Source organism: Oratosquilla oratoria, chromosome 12, assembly GCF_046742065.1.
Source record: "Oratosquilla oratoria isolate Oo_2021 chromosome 12, ASM4674206v1, whole genome shotgun sequence".
In the NCBI taxonomy this organism is placed as follows: domain Eukaryota; kingdom Metazoa; phylum Arthropoda; class Malacostraca; order Stomatopoda; family Squillidae; genus Oratosquilla; species Oratosquilla oratoria.
Genome location: NC_134788.1, coordinates 62,693,526 through 62,717,989, shown reverse-complemented (window position 1 = coordinate 62,717,989; position 24,464 = coordinate 62,693,526). Strand labels below are relative to the sequence as shown.

The window sequence follows — 24,464 nt, the reverse complement described above, 5'->3', positions numbered from 1 at the left end:
TCACCTTGCAAGGGACTGTAAGGAGGTAGAGCTCATCTGTTACTCGTGCAATCAGCCTGGGCACATGGCCCAAAATTGCAGTCAGGGAAACGGGAAATCGGCGGCCACCATGCAAGGGGCCGCCGAGGAAATGTAAGGACACCTTTCAGTCGTATGCCGATCGTGGATGTCTGGGTGAGAGGGAGACGCTCGAGGGCGCTGATAGACTCAGGCTGTTCAACCACGATCGTGAGGACCGACATAGTTCAAGAGTTCAGACGGGGAGATGTGGCCCTGACGACAGTCGACGGGAGAGAGAGACGATATGCGAAGGCGACCAGGAAATTGAAGTGATAGTGGAGGGTATCCCGATACGACTTAGAGTGCTCGTCATTAGAACGATTCTAGAGGGAATTGACGTGGTGCTGGGAACGGACGGAATTACCCAGCTTGGAGAAGTCACGTTGATCGGTGGGCTCATACGGATTGGAATGAGGCGGGACTCGGAAGGGAGGATGAAGAACCGACCGAGGCCGGGTGAGGACATAGGAGTGGCAATGGGAGCCGCGGAGGGCGGTGCTGCCCCGAAGCTCGACCCTGGGGAGAGGGCGACGCCGTGCACGATTGAGGACGAGGACTTCCGGGCGGAATTTGACGGCCGGAAGTGGGAAGTAGAGTGGTATCCGAAGGAAAGCTCGCCCGTCTTGAAGAACAAAGTCGACTGCTACACGCGGACCCTCAGAGAGGGGGTGAGGGAAGACTTTGACCTCGAAGTGGAGCGATGGATCGAGGAGGGAATCTTGAGTCCCTGGGAGGAACCAGTGGAGGGCGGAATCCTGCCCTTGATGGCAGTGGTGCAGCCAACCAAGAGCAAGGTACGGCCGGTGCTGGATTTCCGAGAGCTGAACCAGTTTGTGAAGTGTCATACTGGCGACGATTTTGTAGATGTGTGTAGCGAGACCCTACGCAGGTGGCGCCGAAGGAGGGGGGCGTCCGCCGTTGTAGACTTGCGGGCGGCTTACCTGCAAATTCACGTGACGAAGAATCTATGGAAGTACCAGCTAGTAAAATACAAAGGGAGAATTTACTGCTTGACCAGACTGGGTTTTGGGCTCAGCTCGGCGGCCCCGAGGATCATGACAAGAATCCTGAAGACGGTACTGGGGAAGACTGAAGTGATGAAGAAGGGCACTGACTCGTACCTCGACGACATACTGGTGGATGATAGCATAGTATCAACGTCGAGCTTGGTGGAACATTTGGCTCGGTACGGATTGACAGCTAAGGAACCGGAGCCGTTGGAGGGAGGAGCAGTGTTGGGACTGCGACTGGAAAGGAACGGGGCCGGAACGCTGATGTTCAGGCGAGGGAACGAGATCCCGAAGGTGACGGACGAAATGTGTAAGCGAGAACTTTTCTCCCTTTGCGGCAAATTAGTGGGCCACTACCCGATCGCCGGTTGGCTCCGTACGGCATGCAGCTACATTAAGAGGAGGATGGGATTGAAAGATTGGGGAGAGAAGGTTGATGAGGACACGCTAACCATGATACGCGACGTTGTCCAGAGGACGATGCACGATGATCCTGTGAGAGGACAGTGGAACGTGCCCCAGCAGAGCCATGGCGTAGTATGGTGCGACGCGATTAGTATCGCGACCGGCGCCGTCTTGGAGATAGGGGACGTGATAGTCGAAGATGGAGCGTGGCAGCGGAAGAAGGACGACTACCACCATATTAACGTGTCAGAGTTGGACGCGGTCATAAAAGGAATCAATTTGGCGCTGAAATGGGGGCTGCGTGAGATCGAGATCAGGACGGACTCAGCCACGGTAGCGGGGTGGATGAACTCGGTGCTGACGGGTGAGAAGAGAGTAAGTACGCACGAAAGGAGCTGCAGAGATCCTTGTGAAGCGCCGCCTCGGGATTCTGAGAGAGTTAATCGACGAGTTCGGCATGAAGATAAGGAGGGTGAGGGAGGTATCCTCGGAGACGAACAAAGCAGACGCACTTACCAGAGTAAAGAAGAGCTGGCTGAAAGCGAAGGAAGAAACAGGACGAGGAGAAGCTCGAGGTGTGCGCCGCTGGGTCCTTTCGTGCAAAAGAGTTGCACGAAACGCATGACCTAGGGGTCCATAGGTCATTGTTCCTGGCAAGGAAGGTTAACCCGAACATATCTAGGGAAGAAGTGCGGCATGCGGGGAGGGCGTGTGCCCGCTGTCAGTCCATAGACCCCGCCCCCAGACCGCATTCAGCGGGGGAGCTCTGCGTGGAAGAGAACTGGGGGCGGCTGGCGATTGACGTAACCCACTATCAAGGCACCAGATACTTATCGATGGTCGATTGCGGGCCAGGGCGGTTCGGCATTTGGCGAGAACTGAAGGCGGAGACTGGAGAAGAGATTGCGCGGGTGATGAACGAGGTATTTTTGGAATGGGGCCCAGTGGATGAAATCCTGATGGACAACGGCACGGCGCGGCGTTTCGGTCGGAGGCAGGCACTGAAAGGTACATTGGACAAGTGGAACACAAGATGCTTCTTCCGGGCAGCGTACCGACCGAGCGGAAATGGGATAGTAGAACGACACCATCGTACAATTAAGGCCATAGCTGAGAGGCCGCGAATACCGCCGACGGAGGCAGTTTTCTGGTATAATATCTCCCCCAGGTCAGGCCAAGACGACCGCTCGGTTCCGCAAAAGGCTGTGTTCAAATATGATTGGCGGCATCCGCTGCAGGGACCGGAACTGCCGGCCAATGCCGAAGAAGGCCCAGTACGCCTCAGTGCAGGTGGGGGAGGAGGAGGTATGGGTGAGACCAAAGGACAGGAAGTGCACGTCACAGTGGACAAGAGGGACAGTGACGGAGGTGAACTCCCGGAACAATGTTTCTGTTGAGGGAGTGCCGCGGCATATCTTGGATATTCGGCAGGTAGTGAGTGAAGGAGAAGATGAGAAGGAAGGCCACGGAGCGACAACGAATGAGGATGGGGTGTCTCGGAGACCCCACCGCGAAAGACGCCCGCCAAGGTGGCTGCAGGACTATGATGTAGAGGAAGGAGAAGACGAGGAGTAGGTTGATCTCGAGATCAAGGGGGGGGGGGTGGCAGCGTGAGTGTGTATGGCGCGGACGGGGACGGACGGCTGGCACCCCTCCCCCTCCTTGGGGGGGAGGGAGTCAAAGGGCACGAGCGCTGGTATCCCCCTTCCCACCAGAGGGGGGGAGTGCCCTCGCGTCGGCGTGGGTGAGCCAGTGCCAGGGAAGGACCGCGCGTGGGTGGTGGGGTGAATGTGAGTGTCAGAGAAGTATACACAAAGGAGGATCTGGTAGGCTAGTATTAATGGTTAGGAGGAAGGGAATTAGGCTAGATTGAGACTAGGCGCAGTGGAGTGTGTGTTACGAAGGAAGGCAAGGACCCACCCAGGAGCGACCGAAACCGAAGAACCGTCGTCATCGACGCACAAGAAAGTACTTTTGATCACATGATCTTCACATTTTTCTATGACATCTTTCTCATGTTTTCTCTTTTCTGCTCTGCACACTTGTACATATTCATTTCTATAACTAGTATGTATCTTCCATTTTATCCAAGCTTTATCCCTTTGTCTTTTAACTCCCTACATCTTTTGTTGTACCAGCACTTTATATATTCTTTTTCTTGTTTTTGTCTTGGAACATACTTTTCCACTCCTTTATAGATTTTTGTCAAAATATTCCATTTCTCTTCTACTCTCGTTTCCTCTTTGTGTATCCTTCCCAAGTCTGCTCTTTGAAAGAATTCTCATATTCTATCAAAATTTGTTATTCCATCTGCCCTTTCTAAATTGTTCGTTTTTTCCATGTATTTTCCTCATTTAGTGTGTGTGTGTGTGTGTGTGTGTTATTTTACTTTTGTCACGGTATGTTATTCAGTCTAATAAATAAATCCTCTTATTTTCCCAAGTATTTCTTCACAGTGAAAACTATTTATGAAATATTCAATTTCATATATCAAACGTTGCATTTTCAGCAAATGCGATTACGCATTGAAACACAGTAGGCGAAAGTGTGTCGGATGGAAAGTGGAAGGTGGAAGGCTACTATATTATTCAAAATGGAAAGAAAATGGTACAAATATCGTAGCATAAAGATTGGAAACCTTCCCCCGGATATTGCATAGGTAAGAAATAGCGATATCAACAATAGGTAACGGAAAGTTGAATAATTATCAACTAAGCTGAAAATTTATGGAACTAATTTGTATACAAATCATGGAGGACCGTCACCAGTTACTGTCGATCAATTAATGTAAACATTTAAAGTCATGATTCAAATGCTGAATATAGGAAGAAAAGTGAGAATAGTACACTGATTTGGCTTACATGTAAAAGTAATACAATGCAGAAATATTTATGTGAATAATTCTGTATTGGTTGCATTGACCCAGCTTTCGACTGGTGACTCGGTACAATAGTAAAATTATTTCGATTTAAATCTTTGTACAAAAATGGGAGAGGTTGCAGTTATCAATGAGAGCTGTACATGGAAGGTTATCCAGTCTTGTCCAATTTTAGAATTAGGTTTATGGCACATTTATATGAATAGCTGTATTTTGTTAATTTTAAATTTATTTGATTTTTATTGCTGAGTTTGTGGCTATTGTTAAACTTGCTCATATGATATGGGAACAATTTCTCTGTACAGATTTGGGTAGGTATTTACTTCATTAATGTAAATATTTATAGGTAGATTTTTTCGCCTTTCCTTTACTTCAATGAAGAAACAAATGATAAATTAATAGTAACAGCGGTGTCTTGTTATCTAAAAAAGAAAATAAGTAAGTAACATCCCCTGCTTTGGAGTAATTGTTTTAAGTGCATTAGTGACTTCAGAGCCCCAAAGAGCATTTACAGGGGAATTGTACGATCTGTTACCGGGAAAGTCAAAAGAAGTTTTGCATGGCAGTAAAAACCCTTGAAAGGCCCCAAGGCAGTCAAAAGTTTTGGACAATTTATAGTTTCATCCAACCAAAGATTTTGATATGTGGCTTATGTGTTTCTGGTAAGAAATGTTGTGATATGAACGATAGTGTACATTATTTCCATCGCAAATGCATACTTTTCAAGTAATTATATATTGAAGTTATGCACTTATGCCAACATCTTCCCAACGACTTAGGGGGACCTGTGGGAAATTGGGGTTTTTGGGAGGGGAGCACTATTAACTCGAGTAATTCTCGTTACCAAACAGGCATAAAACGAACAAGAACACAAAAAAAAAAAACATATTAAAAAACATAAATTTCATCTTTGAGGGTGGGGATGGTGCCGGGGCACAGCCATATTTGTTTACCAACGATTTGAAATATTTATCGCTATATCCTCTACATTGGTAATGCGTTACCAACGAATCGCTAAATTTCTTGGTTTGTTATTATTGAGCAGCGTTACCAATGAATCGCTAAATTTCTTGCTTTTGGTTTCACCCAACCAATGTTTTTCTAATGTGGCTTATGTGTTTCTGCTGAGATATGTTGATATCCATCTCAAATAGTTTTCAAGTAATTGATATTTCAACTAATGCTTACATTTCCTCCGCAGCGATCTTTGGGGATATGTGGGAAATCGGGGTTTTTTGGGTGGGGGATTATTAAATCGAGTAACGTGCGTTGCCAAACAGCTCGGAAATGTTTTTTTATTTTCCGGAATATATGCTTACCATTTACTTTATTGCCTATTAGTTCTAACACATAAACACACATACTAATTGTTATATGTTTAAGAGACCACAAGTTACATTACTAAATGTGCTGTTGTGCGGATTGGAGGGGTCTGGGGGCGAAGCCCCCAAGCTAGGTCAGATTGAGGTTATGTTAAGTTAGGATTGGTTAGGTTAGGGTTGCTTAGGTTAGGTTAAGGTTGGTTAGGGTTGGTGAGGGTTGGTTAGGTTAGGTTAGGTCAGGGTTGGTTAGGTTAGGTTACGTTGTTAGGTTAGGTTATGTTGTTAGGTTAGGTTACGTTGTTAGGTTAGGTTATGGTAAGGTTGGGTTAGGTTTAGTTAAGTTGAGGTTATGTTACATTATGTTAGGTTAGCTGTACACAAATTCGCAACGATTGGTCCTCTCCAAGCCTCATGCATTTATTCCCTATTTTACGGTTAGCAACTTTTGTGCGGGCAGACTGGGCTAAATTTAGCGGATATAGTGAAAAATTTAGCGATTCGTTGGTAGCGCTCCTGACCAACATGCGCGGTTGGCTTCGCTAAGTCTAGTGGATATATCAATAAGTATTTCGAATCATTGGTAAACAAATATGGCTGTGCCTAGTGCCATTCCCACCCTTAAAGGTGAATTTTATGTTTTTTTATACGTTTTTTTAGTGTTCTTGTTCATTTTATACCTGTTTGGCAACGAGCATTACTCGAGTTAATAGTGCTCCCCTCCCAAAAACCCTGATTTCCCACAGGTCCCCCCAAATCGTTGGGGAGATGTAGCCATAAGTGCATAATTTCAATATTTAATTACTTGAAAAGTATGCATTTGCGATGGAAATGATGTACACCATCGTTCATATCACAACATTTCTCACCAGAAACACATAAGCCACATATCAAAATCATTGGTTGGGTGAAACTATAAATTGACCAAAGTTTTCCGCAAGTATGATTAGGCCTACAATGATTAATAATGATGATGATATGGTATAACGTCACAAACTCCCCCCTATCGGAAGGCTAGGACAGTGCCCCACACAGAGGACTTTGTAGCGTGGAATAAAACGAACCATAATGCCCATGGTTCAACTTCTCATGTGACAGGGCTCGAACCGCCATCCCCTCGACCTTCACCGCAAATAATGATGCCCAAACCCGCTCAGCCAGTGAGCTTCCTAATGATTAATTATAAATACTGATGGAAAGAAGTACGCAGTGTGTGAATACAAAGGATTACAAAGGAAGAGCATGTCATCATGGGATCTTTTGGTCCATAACTAGGTCGGATGCAAAAAAAAAAAAAAGTGAATACATGAGTAATTAGATAAATTATATAAATAAATAGTAAACATAGATGATGATATATAAAAATTATAAATAATAATAAACTAATAAAGAAGATAAATGGCAGGTTATAGCATATTTCTTAGGTGTTTATCTAAAGGAATCTTAAAGCTTTGAGCTATACTAAATTGCACTGCCTCAGCAATGTTTGTGTATGTATTTACCTAGTTTACCTAGTTGTATTTTACAGGAAGGGGAGCTACGCCCATGGTGTCCCGCCTTTGTATCTCACAGTGTCTAGTTTGCTCTTAAATTCATGAATGGTTTTTGCACACACTATTTTTTCATCCAGTTTGTTCCAAGTGTCCACCACTCTATGTGGAAAACTGTTCTTCTTCAGATCTCTTCTATAACTATGTTTTTTGAGTTTCTTTGCATGTCTTCTTGTGTTTCTCTTGTCCCAGCTTAACAAGTCCTCTCTCGAGTATTTCTGTGCCCTTCATGATGCTATAGATGGTCAGCAGGTCACCTCTCTCTCTTCTTTGCTCCAGAGTCTGTAACTCAGTTTAGCCAGTCTCTCTTCATATGACAAGTTTGAAAGTGCAGGGGCCATTTTTGTGGCTGCTCTCTGGACTTTTTTTTAATAATTTCATTGTCCAAATATGTAAATGCCACTTTATTGATCTTAACAAGTTATAGGATTCCGACAATTTTGTTTATTTGTTTATCATAGGACAAGTCATTTGAGATAATTACTCCCAAATCTATTTCAGATCCCGCTGTCTTTACCTCCTTAGTTCCGATTTTATATTGCTCTGATATTCTATTGTGTGTGTATTTACCTATTCTTTTTCAGATCTCTTCTGTAACTGTTCTTTTTAAGTTTCTTCTTGTGTCCCCTTGTATTTCTATTGTCCCATTCAAGTAGATTATCCCTGTCAAGGATTTCCATCCCTTTCATAATTCAATATATGGATATCAAATCACCTCTTTCTCTTCTTTGCTCCAGAGATAATTTTAGTGTGTCAAATCTTTGTTCATATGTCAGCCTACTGAGTGTTGGTGCCATATTTGTTAGTGCTCTTTGAATTCTTTCTATTTTTTTTTTTTTTTTTTTTCTCTCTCTCTCCTCCTAGTCCATATTGTCAAAGGCCACTTTCATTGATCTTCATAGGTTGTAGGTTTCTCCAACCTTTTTGTTTACATGTTTGTCTTGTGGCATGTCATTTGAAATGATCACTCCTAAGTTTTTCTGAATTTACTTTTGTAACTTCTTTTGTTCCAATTTTAGATTTACCGGGTATCCTATTTTTGCTTTTTCCAAATTCCATTACACTACATTTTTCAATGTTTAAATTCGCTTTTTTTTTTTTTTTTTTTTTTTTTTTTTTTTTTTTTTAACTCCAGTTCCAGACTTTGTCCAGATTTCCCTGAAAAGATTTACAGTTTTCTTTGTTACTCACTCTCTTCAATAGTTTTGTATCATCTGCAAAGAAGTTTATGTAGTATTTAATTCCTTCATGTCGTTTATGTAAATAGCAAACATTATTAGAGCCAATCCAGAGCTTACTAGATAAATTTTCATAAAGTTTTTTGTGTGGTACTTTGTCGAAAGCCTCTTGTAGGTCCAGGAAGGCACAATCTGCCCAGCCATCTCTTTCTTGTATTATGTCTAGCAATCTTGAGTAAAAGCATCTTAAGTTTGTAGTACATGATCTTCCATTTCTAAATCCAAATTGTTTGGGATTTAATATTTTGTTCTTTTCCAAGTGTTTAGTCCATTTGTCTTTAATAACTCTTTCGCATATTTTTGCAATTGTGCTTGTAAGGGATACTGGTCTGTAATTTGTTGGATTTTCTTTATATCCTCCCTTATATATTGGTACAATATTAGCATTCTTCCAGTATTGTGGTAATTCTCCATCTTTGAGTGAGAAGTCAATTATCTTGTGTATTTTGTCAGTGAGTTCATCTATGCATCCTTTTAATATCCAGTTCACTATTCCGTCTGGCCCATGTGACTTTCTGACATCGAGTTCCTTTATTTGGTCTCTTATTTCTTTGTGTGTCACCATTATTTCTTCCATTTTAGGGGATTCTTCCTGTTGACTATCATCCCACAATTATGAGCTTTCAGTTGTATAAACAGACTTAAAGTGTATGGTCATCACTTTGGCCATTTCTACATCTTCTGTGTACTGTATTTTTGATTTCCTTCACGCAGTTTTATTATTTTGTGTTTGTGTTTTAGTTCGTTGTTTACATATTTGCATACCAATTTAGGTTGATCTTTGCATTTTGCTATTATGTCTTTTTTATACATACATACATATAGATCATGCACCACAAACTTAATATGCTTCTACTCAAGACTAATAGACATAGTGCAAGAAACAGATGGACTGATTGTGCATTCCTAGACTTGCAAAAAGCATTTGACAAAGTACCACACCGAAAATGACTAAAAAAAAAACTAGAACACATAGGAGGAATACAAGGGAACGTACTAAAATGGATGGAGGACTTCCTGACTGGTAGAAAGATGAGAGTAGTGCTCAGAGAAAAATATTCAGATTGGAAAGAGGTGATCAGTGGAGTACGCAAGGATCTGTACTGGCACCAATAATGTTTGCTATCTATATGAATGATATGGACGAGGGCGTGAACTGTTACATGAGCTTCTTTGCTGATGATGCCAAACTGTTAAGGAAAGTAGAAACTGATAAGGACTGTGAAGCACTGCAAGAAGACCTGAATAGGGTATGGAACTGGAGTCAGAAATGGGAAGTGGATTTTGATACTAAGAAGTGTAGCATAATCGAGTTTGGAAAAAGCAAAAACAGAATATCAAGAAAATATACAATTGGAACCAAGGAAGTAAAGAAAGTAGGATCCGAAAAAGACTTGGGAGTAATTATCACAAACGACTTGTCCTATGATATACAGATTAACAAAATTGTCGGAGAGACTTACAACTTGCTAAGATCAATAAAAGTGGCATTTTCTTACTTGGACGAAGACATGATAAAAAAAAAAATTGTTTCATTGATAAGGCCTAGACTAGAGTATGCGGCGACATTGTGGTCCCCCAGTACCAAAAAGAACATAAAGAAAATAGAAAGTATCCAAAGAGCAGCTACAAAAATGGCACCTGCACTTGCAAACCTACCATACGAGGAGAGATTGGCTAAACTGGAGCTACCGACACTGGAGCAAAGAAGAGAGAGGGGAGACCTACTGACCATCTACAGAATCATTAAAGGCACAGAGATACTTGATAGAGAAGAATTACTAAACTGGGACAAGAGAAACACAAGAGGACATGGAAAGAAATTAAGAAAACATAGCTATAGAAGAGAACTGAAGAAAAACAGTTTTCCACATAGAGTTTTGGACACTTGGAACAAACTGGATAATGAAATAGTATGCACAAAAACCATTCACGAGTTTAAAAATACAACTAGGTAAAATACATATACCAAGGCTTTTTTCCCCTTACTAGGGAGGTAGCCAAAAAGGAAAAGGCATAAGATCATTCCCACCCATTCCATCCCTGAAAACACTCCACACCCCTCCACCCTCCCTCCCATCTTAGCACCTCCTAGATGACGGGTCATCCCTACACCTTGTCCACTGCCTTGGGTCAGAAGCAGTGTTGCAAGACACAGCACATCCACAGCAAGGCTGCTTCATTAAATTGGCGACCCCCCCTCTCCGTCCCCCCATATAAAGGAGAAGACGGGGAGAAATCCCTTCGGGCTGCGTCAAAATTTTGCTCACACACACTACCTCACCCCCCCATCCCCCTGTCCATTCCACCTCATGCATCACAACATAATCCATATACAACCATTCTCCATTCACCCCTGTCTTCTGTCCTCTCCCGTCCTTCCTCAACAGACATTCCCCTCTTCCCCAAAGCCCCCTTCACCCCATCCATCCATCTCATCCTAGGACGTCCCCTCATGATCACTCCCTCCACATCTGCCTTCCATACCTCCTTTACTAGTCTTTCTTCACTCATTCTTTCCATGTGTCCAAACCATCCTAATACTCTTTCATCAACCCTATCTCCCAACTCCCTTTCCACCCCAGTTCTCCTCCTCACCTCATTTCTCACTCTAGCCTAGTAACCCCCATCATACTTCTCAGACACTTCATCTCAAACACATTCAAGCTCCTTCTCTCTTCCTCTCTTATGTTCCATGTTTCTGCTCCATACAGTGCTGTTGGTACAATCACTCCTTCATACAGTCTCCTCTTAGCATCCATTCCCAAATTTCTATTCCTCATTACACTTTTTAATCCACCAAGGCATTTACTCGCTTCTCTCAATCTACATTCTACCTCCACCTTTATTCCACCTTTTCCTGCCACATTTGCACCCAAGTATCTAAAACTATCCACTTCCTCCAGTTGCTCTCCCTTAATGCTCACTTCCAGATTGCTGCCACTTTCACCCCTTGTACATCTCATCACCTTACTTTTACCCACATTTATCTTCAGCTTTCTTCTATCACACACTCTCCCAAACTCTGTCACCAACTTCCTCAATCCCTCCTCCGATCCTGCCACAAGCGCAGTGTCGTCCGCAAACAACAGCTGGCTCACCTCCCACTTTTCTCCTTTTTCTTTAACCATCTCCAATCCCTGACCCACTACCCTTGCATTTACCTCTCGCACTACCCCATCCATGTATAAGTTGAACAGCCAGGGTGACATAATGCATCCCTGACGAAGCCCCACCTTTACCTCAAACCATTCACTCTTTCCATTTCTAATCTTTTTCATAGTTTCTTTTTTCCTCTCTTCTTGTGTCTACGTATTCATTTCTCAGCTTAATGTATGTTTGCCATTTGGTCTCTTTTTTTTTTCGTCTCTTCCATCTTTTCCAAGCTTTGTCTCTTCTGTCTTTAGGATCGCTACACTTTTTATTATACCAGCACTTTATGTACTCCCTTTTCTGTTTCCGTTTAGGCACATATTTGTCTGTTCCCTCTATATATTTCTTTGAAAATGTTCCATTTCTCTTCTGTCTTTTTCATTATTTGCAAATTTTTCCCAACAGGCATTTTGGAAAAATTTACTAAGTTTTACAAAATCAGTTTTGTTGTACATCAGTCTTCCCTCTCTGTTTCTTGTTCCTTCTTACCACATTTTGTTCCTTAAGTTTGATCTCTATTAGTATGTGGTCATTCTTCCCAATTGGTGTTTTATAATTTATTTCTTCCACTATTTCTGGTTCAGAAGTGAATATCAAATCTAGTCTCGATGGTTCTTCGTTTTGTCTAAATCTAGTATTTTCTTTAACCCATTGCGTCAATGTGTAATCTTTGGTCATATCCAGTAGGGCATTTCCCCAGAGTATGTCTCCACCTCCCATAGTAAATTCTTCCCAATTTATTTCCTTTTCATTAAAGTCACCCATAATCACTATATTTTCTCTATATTTCAGTGTCTCAGTTAATTCATTCTTTGTATCTTCTAGTAATTTTGAGTGTTTGCTGTCAGTCCGGGTCTTAGTTTTTGGTGGCACATAAACAACTGTAAACCTTCTACTTTTCATACTGCTGTTTTTGGCCTTAACTGTGATTAATTCCACATTATCTTTTCCTTCTGTTGCCTTTATCACATTTAGGTTCTTTCTAGTCAATATCATGACTCCTCCCCCTGTTTGTCTGTCCTATTTTTTGACCAAATATTGTATAATCCTTGTCCCACCGTACTTGATTGTATTGGACCTTTCAGTTTTGCCTCTGCAATTCCCATCATGTCAGGTTATACTATTGATAGATAGTCATTCAATTCATTTAATCCTGATATCATACCATCCATATTTGTATATGCCACTTTTAATTTTTTCTTCTTTTCTTTGGTTTAAGTTTCCATTTTTCTGATGTACCATTTTCTCAGTCTCGGATCTAGCACTCTCCAATTTTTTTTTTTTTTTTCAGTCTCCATTATTTTCTTGTTTTTTTCCTTATTCTCTCTTCTCAGTTCCCTATCTTTTTCTAATTCCTCGGGATTCATTTCCTTTTTTATCCAAACATTGTGTGTGTGTGTCAATGAAAGTGTATGTCTGACTGGGAATTGTAGAAAGCACTTGTCCTCGAGGTGGCGACGGATGTTGCGTGGTTGCCATGGGGCTGTTCTTAGCTCTTGGACCCCCCCCCCCTTGTGTAGGTCCTGTCTGTTACAATGTCAAACATGCCCTTAATGATCAATATTATTGTGTAATATTCTGTATCATACAGGATTGTTGACAGTGTAGGGATGGTTCATAATGGGATAGGAGATTGTGATCTCTGGAACCACGTATTAGTCATGACCCAAATGGCAGAGGGTGTTGGGCCAGTGTTCTGTAATACTGTAAAATACAGAATATTGCACAATAATATCAATCATGTAGGGCTTACTTAACAACAGAGGTTATGATTAGGTCCGTGTCAGGAAGCTTCCACCGCTTGTGATGCTAAACAGGGAAAAATTAATTGCAACTGTACAATTTATCACCAAATGTTCAGAGTATTTTAGTCTGAATATATGAGGGTAAGTCGTTTTGACATGCTTAGGATGCGAGAGGAGGCGATGAAGGCGCAAATTAAGACTTATACTCTTCTATCTATCCATCTATATACCAAGAGCTTTTTTCCCCCTTGTAAGGGAGGTAGCCAAGTCGCAGGCACGTACCTACTCCCACCCATTCCACTCCCATCTACTGCCCTTTCCACTCCCCTCTCCCATATTAGCTCCTCCTGGATGACAGGTGATCCCTGCATCCTGCCCACTGCCTTGGGTCAGAAGCAGTGTAGCAAGACACAGCACATCCACAGCAAGGCCGCTTCACTTAATCAGCGACCCCTTCTATCCTTCTATTCTTAGATTATAAATTTTTTAATGAAAATAATTCTGTTTTAAGAAGAAAAATGCTCTTAACCCATTCAACTCCGATGACAAGATGTCTTGTCATTTGGTCAAATAAAACAAAAAATCATAAAACACCAAAATGTTTGATCAAACACCAGAAAAATATGACGTCAGTCCTCGCTTCGCTCGCGAGCGAGCGAGCGAAGCGAGGACTGACGTCATATTTTTCTGGTGTTTGATCAAACATTTTGGTGTTTTATGATTTTTTGTTTTATTTGACCAAATGACAAGACATCTTGTCATCGGAGTTTAATGGGTTAAGATCACAAGAATAAAGAATTAAATATCCTTGCATGTTAGAAAGTAAAATAATTAAGTCACAAGCTATGTGCCAACTCGCTGATCCTTTCATTTGTGTGCATCAGTTCGTATGTATATTTTCTATTTGGTGACTGACTGTTAGTACCTGCAAATGGAGGTCTTGCCTGTCTTTACAAAAGATTACAAAGGAGGACCATGCAAACAGGAGACCTTTTGGTCCATAACTAGGTATGATAAGGAAAATGATAATGATGAATAAATATAGTAATATAGATAATAAAATAAATAAACTTTCACCTCTATCCAGAGGTGCAGCCTTGAGAGGCTGATGTTTGGTCCCCAGACCAGGCCCAGGATTTCTCCGTATCAACTTTGTTTTCACTCCAACTTTTTTACGTAATGAGAGCTAGCTCTCCTCTTCCTCCTCCTCCTCCTCATTATTCTTCTACTCCATATTCTCTTCATTCTCTCCCTCATTCTTCTCATTTTTCTTCTCATTCTCTTCATTGTCATCCTTCCTCCTCCATTTCCTCCTTGTCCTGCTCCTCCTCCTACTCCTCCTCCACTTCCTCTTCCTCCTCCTCTGCCTTCTCCTCCTCCGCCTTCTCCTCCTCCTCCTCCTCCTCCTTCTCCTCCTCTGCCCCCTCCTTCTAGTTCTCTTCTCTTCCTCGTATCATCACATCCTTCCCCTCCTTCACCTCCTATTTATCCTCTTCCCCCTCCTCCACTCCTAATCCTCCTCCTCCTCCATTCTCCTTGTCCTCCTCCCCTCCTTATCTTCTTCCTCCTCCTTCTCCTCCTCCTTCTCCTCCTCCTCCCTTCCTTATCTTCTTCCTTTTACCATCTGGTGACGTAGAAAACATCTCTTGTCGATACAATACGAACAACATTCCAAATGTTTCTGTAAGGGAGAACCCAAGGGGCTCTTTCTGTTTTGGGTCTGCGGGATTTCAGTCGGTGAATCTCGAGGCAACGGCAAATATTATTACTCCCCCGTCATCCGTTGCCCTCATCGTACCTTTCCAGCAAATCTCTTCCTCTCTTAATGTTTGGTACTATTTTTTATTATTTTTTATATTATTATTATAATGTTCTCTGGTACTATATTTTACCATTTTATATATTATTTATTATTATTGTTATTATGTGCTATGTTTTGCGACACTGCTTCTGACCCAGGACAGTGGGTGAGATGCAGGGATGACCCGTCATCCAGGAGGAGCCAAGTAAAGAGGGAGGGAGGGGTGGTGGATGGGAGTGGAGTGTGTGGGTTGGAATGGGTGGGAGTGGATTTTATGCTGTTGACTTTGGCTACCTCCCTTGTAGGGGGGAAAAAGTCAATGATATATATATATATATATATATATATATATATATATATATATATACATATATATATATATATATATATATATATATATATATATATATATATATATATTGTGTGTGTTGTGTTTCGTCTTAACAAATGGAAATAAACTCCACCACAAGAACTTGAACCTTTGCCGTAGTGACTGCTTATTCTGAAACAAAAGCAATAGCATTTGTCAAAATGACACTCAACTTGTCGGAGGGCTCGCCATAATAAAGACTCGGTGAAATTAGAATAGAGACCGAGCTGGCCTAGTACCATCGGGGAACCTCCAGGTCGAGAATCGGGTGGTTCCTTTTATAGTACGGCCTGGGTGGCTTGATGCTATCGCCTTTGTTTCAGAATAAGCAGTCGCTACGGCAAAGGTTCAAGTCCTTTTGGTGGAGTTTATTTCCATGTATATATATATACTTATTACATAATCCCTTCCCTTTTCTTCCCATCTTCGTCTTAATCATTTGAATCGTGCAATTACGTGTGGTGACTTTCAGAGTGAGGTGGTTCAGCTGTGCGGCTTCTACAGAACCATCCGCTGTGTGCGTTTCTCCTCCGGAGCGTCCTCCTCCTTGGAGGGCGGTGGTGGTCTCCCCGAGAGATCCCCTGGCGGCGCGAGGTTGTCCTTCGGAAGGAGGAGCCCATGCAGGGCCAAGAGGAGCAGCAGTGCTGGTAGAGGGGATGCCTCGTGACCTTCCTGGTATGTCAACTTCTGCAGGGATGAGGACGCGGTGAGTCCTCCAGGTGCTGAGGGAAGAAGGTATAGGTCTTCAGTGTTGCTTCCCATCTCTCTCTTGTGCTCTCTCTCTCTCTCTCTCTCTCTCTCTCTCTCTCTCTCTCTCTCTCTCTCTCTCTCTCTCTCTCTCTCTCTCTCTCTCTCTCTCTTCCTCTCTTTTCTCTTCTCTGTCTTTCTCTCTTTTCTGTCTCTTTCTCTCTTCTCTGTCTCTTTCTCTCTTCTCTGTCTCTCTTCTCTTTCTCTCTTCTCTGTCTCTTTCTCTCTTCTCTGTCTCTTTTTCTCTCGTCTCTCTCTCTCTCTCTCTCTCCTCTCTCCTCTCTGTCTTCTCTCTCTCACTTGACCTCTCTCTCCATCTCCCCCTACTCTCCTCCCTATTTCTCCCCCTTTTCCCCCCCATCCCCATATCTCTCCCCCATCTCTCTCTCTCCCTCCCTCCCTCTCCCCTCCTCTCTCCCTCCCTCCCTCCCTCCCTCCCATCTTCATTATGAATTAAAAGAAGCAATGGGCCAGTGTTAGTGATCATGAGATAAAATGCAGAAAAATCAACTAGTTTGCATAAAAAATGATGAAGTTACATATCATACAATAAAAGGGCGAAGTGATTTTATACTTGCATATATTTTATGCACATGGATCTTTTCTCACGTATTTTTCCCCCACAGTGGATGTGTGAGAGCTGCTTAATCGGCATCAGTTTGCGTAACTACCGGGTATACATCAAGGGCTCCCGAGGCATTATGTTTGTGGCTGCCATGGAGTACCAGAAAGGGCACAACACCTTGAGGGAATTCTTGCCGAGGAAAGTGAGTACTCCATACCCCAAAGGTAGTGTGAGAGGCTGAAAAGGCTTCTGCTGTAGTTGAGGCTGGCCGAGGTGCTGTGGAATGTGATGAACGGGTAAGGGAAGGAAGAGGAAGAAAAGGAATTGGTTGCCTTGCGGAACCCGTTGAAGGGACAGTAAGAGGAGGGGGAGAACTGAATCCTGAGGCATTCATATTCGTAGGGGAACCCGTCATAGTCTTATCATCCAACGGAAATGGTGACCAGAACCTGGCGAACACAGGCATCGAGGAACTCAGCCAGGGTGTTGATAATCGCTACAGTGTTGACGAGTCACTCGGGGCCACTGACGTTCCGCACGATGCAGCCCAGACTGGGGAAGATCTCTTATTACCAGAACACGAAGGACGTCAGGAACCCAGAAATGATAGACCCTGGGAAAGAAACCGCCGATAGTTACGACAGAGCCGAGGTTGCTGTGCGAGAAGGTGCAGGAGTTGTTTGTGTAGAGGCAGTGAAGGCTAAGTACGGACTGACATTCTACGACCATGAAGAGTCCTTTGTGGATTTGTTTAGTTAGAACAATACTGAAAAACCTGCCTTGAAGTGTTGGGAGAGCACAGAAGACCCAGACATTTCTTCTCGACATAACCAGTGCCCTCCGACAAAGACGATCAAATGTCAGGCAGAAGACAAGTTGAGCAAAAGCGGTTCCGATGGAAAATGTTCCTCTCATCATCATGAGGCTTCTCCCGCCCCTCCTCCTGTTTCTTCTTCCTCTCCCTCAGCCATTTTGTCCTCTGCCACCTCGCCTAACCCCTTCATGTCGACAGTAAATCTATAAAGTATCCCCCGTTCCTCCCATAACCCACAAGAGTCACTACCCCAGCAGACGACAGCCTCCAGTTCTGGGGCGGAGAACTTAGATTTAGGTAAAGTCATAAAGAAGAACCGTAAGGGTTTGGATACCAAGAGAGGTGGCAGTAATGCCTCATCCGGTAAGTTCAGTGGAGACTTTTGTTTGTGTGCATATCCAGGAAGTGCCAAGATAAGAGGGAGGGAATAGAGTGGAGGGGAGTGTAGTGTGATAGGGATGGAATGGGTGGGAGTGGTTTTTGTGCCTTTGTTTTTTGGCTACCTCCCTTGTAAGGGAGAAACCCTTTGGTATATGTATGTGTACATGGGCCATACATTAGCTCAATTAGTGTGATTCCTGGGACACACTTTGGGCATTGTCGCATTTTTAGGGTTATATATATTATTATTATTATTATGTGGGAGTGGATTTATACCTTTGACCACCTCCCTTGTAAGGAGGAAAAAGCTGCTGATATATCTATGTATTTATTATTTTGTTATATATATATATATATATATATATGTATATACACTCACTATCTGAGTTACGACCTAGATCGGTTCCGACCAACCGGTCGTAAGTCGAAACGGTCGTAACTCGGACCGTATACATTCGAGGTGTATACTCAAGGACATATGATGCAGAGCGTAAATCCAGCTCAAATGTTTCGTTTGTGGCCTCATTGTAGAACATTCTCAGTGTATGCAAAATATCCAATACTCTTTGATTGTTATACTAAATAATAAATTAATAGGATAGGGTAAAGAAAGAAAATATATTACACAGGATTCTTATTAGAGACCGAAAATACAAATTAACACAAAGATACAAAATATAAAAAATAGAAAATATGCATGTAAAAAACAAAAAAATTAAAATCCACTTTTTGGTTGCACGTCATCTACACTTTCTTTGTGCGTACGGTCGAGGGAAAGATCAGGCAGTAGGTCTGGCGAGGCACCATGGGGGATCCGTTGGTATCTGCTGGTCGAGGCATAATTAATAAAAAGAGGTTGAAGTAATAAAGGCTTAATAACATTTAAAATAATTCCCTCAAATGTACATGAAAACAATTACAAGATTCGCTTCTATGCACTGGGCTCAATCGTCGCCTCCCATGCGAAAACGTTCGGTCTCTCTTCGCAAGAAAAGAAGGATAATCATAGCATAACGTTATTTCATCAAATAAATATTTTATGCATGGAATAGTACAGTGAGATATATTGTCTTATTGAATATAAGATATTATACTTCAGAACTCCAGGAATATCATAGACTTGGGTTAAAGCTATTTGTATCCATGTTCGTACACTACAGCTTTCGACTTTCGACCAATAGAGAACTCGAACCAGAATGAAAAGTACGAATGCAGGACTACTGTAAACCAACTCTCTGTCTTGGCTTTCGGGGAAGCGTGTATCACCGATCTGGCAAAACTGCCCTTTCTGACCATTCCCACCTGCCCTGATTATCGGTGGGAACTGGGAATCGAAATACGGTATAATATCAATTCCAGTAAAATTATGGTATATGGTAGACATCGTATGGTAGATGGTAGACACACACTAAATTATGGTAGAAATACCATAATTATGGCAGACAGCGCAACCTTGGTGAGATGCTGTGCTGTGCTGCCGTAACTGTCGTGCGGGATGCTGGACGCCACGTGCAAACGTACAGTAAACCAGTAAACTCATAATATGTGCATGTAGGCATCTGCTGAATGAGGTCGTGAGTACGGGTGGACGTAAGTCGCACAGGTCGTAACTCGGATAGTGAGTGTATATATACAGGCACTCCTCGTTTAACGACGACAATTGGGACCGGCTTTGCCGTCGTTAAGCGAATTGGTCGTTAAGCGAAAGTGTATACTATACGTACATGTACTGTATGTACAATGTCCAGCAATACATGTATCTTTATTTTCGTGTATTTTCCCTCTTTTATACAGTACATTAAAGCTTTATTTACTGTTTATTTATGGTGGTTAGGTTCCTGAAATTACCGTATATGACCAAATCCGCGTATGCTGACATTCCATATTGAATACCAGGGTATTTTTTTAGTTTCGACCATGGGCGCAATATAGCAATAGAAAATTAATTATTAATTTTGTAAATTAAACTGTATCAACGTAATATGCAATTTTGTGGGCAGAAATGAAAGTAAAAAATACCATGCTACAAGAAAACATGCTAATGAACAAAGTTGGTATCATAGGATTGGGACGCCATCTTGTCGTCTGCCAACGTCTCTCACGACGACGACAACGAGGATGAGCCGGATGACATTTAATTTGCAGGTAATGATTTATCAAACACAGGTCAGGTTAGTTTAGGTTAGACGAATTTATCATCCTTTTATTTCTTCGACATCGGCATCTATCATAACATAGTGTATCATTCGTCCGACATGACTTCGTTACTTACGAAATTTGTTTTAGCACTTCTTTTTTTTCCGCTCACAAAATTGCATATTACGTTGATACATTATAATTTACAAAATTGATAATTAATTTTCTATTGCTATATTGCGCCCATGGTCGAAACTAGAAATTTACCACTGCCGGTATATACTGTACCCCAGGTAGTTTTTGCAGCTTGCAGGATGGTAATGTAGACATAAGCTTCAGAACACTTTACCTTACAGCTAATATCCACCGTACAAGTTAAATTATAACATCATACAAATTTGCCTCAGCCAACTTAATTATCGTACACGACGTCGTAACTTCGGGAGATTTACATTAAACGTCTGTCATAAAGCCCGTCGTAACTCCGCATCGTCGCTAACCATGTAGGTCGTTAAACGAGGAGTACCTGTATATATACAGGTAGTTCTCGTTATATGCGGGGGTTCCGTTCCGCGGACCCCCCGCATATAACGAATTCGCATATATCGAACTATTGAACCTATGGGAAAAAGGGGGATATGTTCTCAACTCGGATTGATTTTTTTTTTTTTTTTTTTTTTTTTTTTTTTTTTTTTTTTTTTTTTTTTTTTATATATTTTATTTTGGCAAAGGGCTTACATACTGCATCTCATATATGTTTACATACATTTTAGCACAAGGCAATGGTATTCTGCAACATCAACACTTCCTGACATGTAAGTATTAACCTCGGGAAAAGACGCTACCGTAAACATCACTTATTTCGCCAAGCGTATTTTCTTCAGCTGTTTGAAAAATCAGTCTGTTTACAATTCACATTTCAGACTGCTTGCTACGCTTAAACTGACTGTTGATGTGCTCTGGAGATACACAGGCAGGCTTACTGCTTAGAGTTTATCCAGTGCGGAGAATAAACGATAATTCTTGCAGAGAGTGAAAATTGACGAAATTAATTGGGGCAGTAATAAGTATCAAAAATTAATTTGTTTGTGAAAAAAATAATTAATTTGTGTATCAAAAAAGCTTAATTACCTGCAGAAAGACAATGGTTTGGCCTATGAAACAGGAAGGATGCCTAAGACGATGCCGTCTGTACAGCTGCCAGTGTTGTTGTTGTGATAACGCCGCAGTGATGCCAGCTCTACCTAGCTGATGCAGCCAGTGTTACCACACGGCTTTATGCGCACCAACTTCAAATATATAATAGGTATTTTGAAAAAAATAATCGGCCGCGACTATTTTTATTATTATTATTTTTTTTTTAGTCAAATCGGATATCTTCGAATATATCCCCGCACATATCGAAAAGTGGTGCAAATTCTTGAATCGCATATACGCGAATTCGCATATATCGAAGTCGCATATATCGAGAACTACCTGTATATGCAATAAAAACACTAGGAGCGTGTGTTCACAAATGCGTAAGTAACCACTAGGAAAAGTAAACTAACGAAGCAGAGCGCTTTCGTATAATTACATCTTCAGTGCAGATACAAAGAAGGAATTATAAAATGAAGAAACAAGGTACAGAATATATGACATAGTGAAGAGGGCATTCGGAGAGGTAGTGGAAGAAGTACATGTGACGGACGTTTGGACCGTCCTGGTAACCAACAAGTATGGGACAACTGCTCATAATTTATATTACAATTTAAACAATTTTGAAATTTCATGAGAAATAAAACTATCTAATTTGTACAAACCTTGATGAAGATTAACATATCCCCTTACTAGATTTGATCAAACTGCATTCAATTAAATTTGTTTCTGTTATGTTGTTGTTGTATGTGATGACTTTAGCGTTATCCCAGTCAACTGGGTGGTTAAAATGGTTCATGTGGTTGAATATACCGCTAGATTGGTTTCCCTCTCTAACGTATTTCTTGTGTTGATTGATTCGTGTTGTGAGTGTTTTAGCAGTCTGACCAACATAAAACTGATTACATGATTTGCAAGGTATTTTGTACACACACCCTTTATCACTATTGACATGCACAGGCTCTTCTTCCTCATTTCCCTCTTTTTCTGCCTCCTGTAATGCCTTGTCTCTTTAAGTTCATCATTTGTGAGAGGTTTACCATGGCTTTCCAAAAGATCTTGAACTTCATCATCATTAACTCCATCAAAGCCAGCCTTATGTAACAGATTTATGATGTCATCTCTGATCACACCGATGTTGTCTTCAGCGAAGCCTGGGAAGTTATGCACACATTCTGGCCATACTTTACTCCACGCCAAGTTCATGGTAGAGTTCTTCGCTTCATCCCAAGATGACTTGATGTTATGTAAGGCATGCTTAATGTTATAAGACTTCCCATCATTCTCTGATAGTGGGCTTGCCCGGCCCATCTGTGCCCTTTATCAGTTGCTGCATGGTTCACCATTGGTAATAATCTTGGAATGTCTTGATGACTGTCTGAGCCATCGGTTGGATCAGAGCTGTGGTGTTTGGGGGAGGAACATCACCTCAATATTATCCGCCCAGTCTTCCATAGCCCTTGGGTGGCTGGAAGCATTGTCAACTATCAGTAAGAATCTGTTGGCAATGTTGTTAGCTGATGCATACTCTTTAAGAGTTGGAGGCGGATATGATGTAAAATAGTCCAGGTGAACTGAAGTGGTCAGCCATGCCTTTGGATTTGATTTCCATACCACAGGTAAGCATTGCTTCAGTAACCCCTTGAGTGCTCTCAGGTTTTCTGAATGGTATATGAGGAGTGGCTTTAGCTTCAAATCCCCTTCTGCATTGCCTCCAAGTAACAGGGTTAAGCGGTCCTTAGAGGCTTTAAACCCCTTTGCACTTTTTTCTTCCTTGTCAATGTAGGTCTTCCACTAAAGTCCTGTTTCATCATAATTTATAACTTGTTTCTTGCTGTACCCTTTCTCTTCAATGCACTTCTCTAATTCTGGCTTGAATTTGTCTGCAGCCTCTTTGTCGGCACTAGCAGTGTAACCGATAATGGTTGTGGTTACATAAGGAGGACTTAATGCGGGCGAGATAAACTCCAAAAGCGGAGTTTCTTCTATTAACAATGAAGCAATCTGGTTGCAAATATTACAAGGTACAAATGGGCCCTATGGGCAAAATATAATACGTGCCAGGCCTTGACCTAGGGCACAACTGGCTGGCAGCCTCTTGGCCTGCCTAGCTCTGGTTGGTAGGCTCTTGACCTACCCAGCTCTGGCCGGTAGGCTCTTGACCTACCCAGCTCTGGCTGGTAGGCTCTTGACCTACCCAGCTCTGGCTGGTAGGCTCTTGACCTACCTAGCTCTGGCTGTTAGGCTCTTGACCTACCCAGCTCTGGCGTTTTTGACATAGGTGTTATAGGGGGTTAGTGGGTTGTTGTAGGTAAAGGCGTTGGTCTCGCAATTCTATGCATTGGGGTCAGTTTTATATATGAAGGTTAGTCGTATAGTTGGTGGGTGTTGTTAGGTATGTGATATATGTTAGCTTATGAGTAAAATGATAGGGCAGTTATAATAGGATTATTAATAGGTTAGTCTGGTGACATTGGGTATCTATATCTTGTTTGTCTTGAAATGGGCTGCATTAGATGTATGTTCTGGGAAATGCAAGGTAAGCAAGAGGGTAGTCTCACTATGTTGCAAGCATGTGGATCACGTGCGTGGTAGGTGATGGTTAGTAATGGTTACAGCAGCCTCACCTGTGACCTTGATATTACGGAGAGCTGAATGTTGCCTGAATTTATCAAAGCACCCTTTGCTTGCTTTAAATTCAAAGTCTTCCACTCCCATTTCTACCTTCAGTCCTTCAATAATAGACCATGCTTTCTGACAGATTAAATTCAAAGACAGAGCCATATTTTGACAATTCTGGTCGTCGATCCACATTTTGAGCAACCTTTTCATCTTCTCCATTATTGGCCAACCGTGTTTTGTTAGCAATTTGCTCAGCAGATGCGTTGCATTCTCCCCAGCTTTTTTTATAGCCTCATCATTCTTCGACACCGTCCAGACTGTCGTCTGGGCTAGGCCCAAGTTTTGACTTATGGGAGGCGTAACTTCTCCCTGCTCTTTCCTCTTCAAAATATCTAATTCTACCTCCAATGTTTTGTATGATTTCAACAAACAAATGAATGGAGGACATGAAAAGAAACTAAAGAAGGACAGTTACAGAAGAGACCTGAAAAAGAATAGCTTCCCACACAGAGTGATTGATGTCTGGAACAAAG

The 24,464-nt window shown here is 42.1% G+C and overlaps 1 protein-coding gene and 1 long non-coding RNA gene across 2 annotated transcripts; both read left to right on the top strand.

Annotated features, from left to right (window-relative positions):
- Positions 1 to 824: 824 nt before the first annotated feature.
- On the top strand, positions 825 to 2,105 carry LOC143030451 (uncharacterized). Its single transcript, XM_076193600.1, has one exon. The coding sequence runs from the start codon at positions 825 to 827 to the stop codon at positions 2,103 to 2,105; it is 1,281 nt and encodes a 426-aa protein (XP_076049715.1).
- Positions 2,106 to 4,024: 1,919 nt separating this feature from the next.
- Positions 4,025 to 17,429, top strand: LOC143030839 (uncharacterized). The gene is made up of 3 exons (XR_012966937.1): positions 4,025 to 4,134; positions 16,002 to 16,235; positions 16,903 to 17,429. It is a non-coding gene; the product is annotated as an uncharacterized LOC143030839 (long non-coding RNA).
- Positions 17,430 to 24,464: the final 7,035 nt, after the last annotated feature.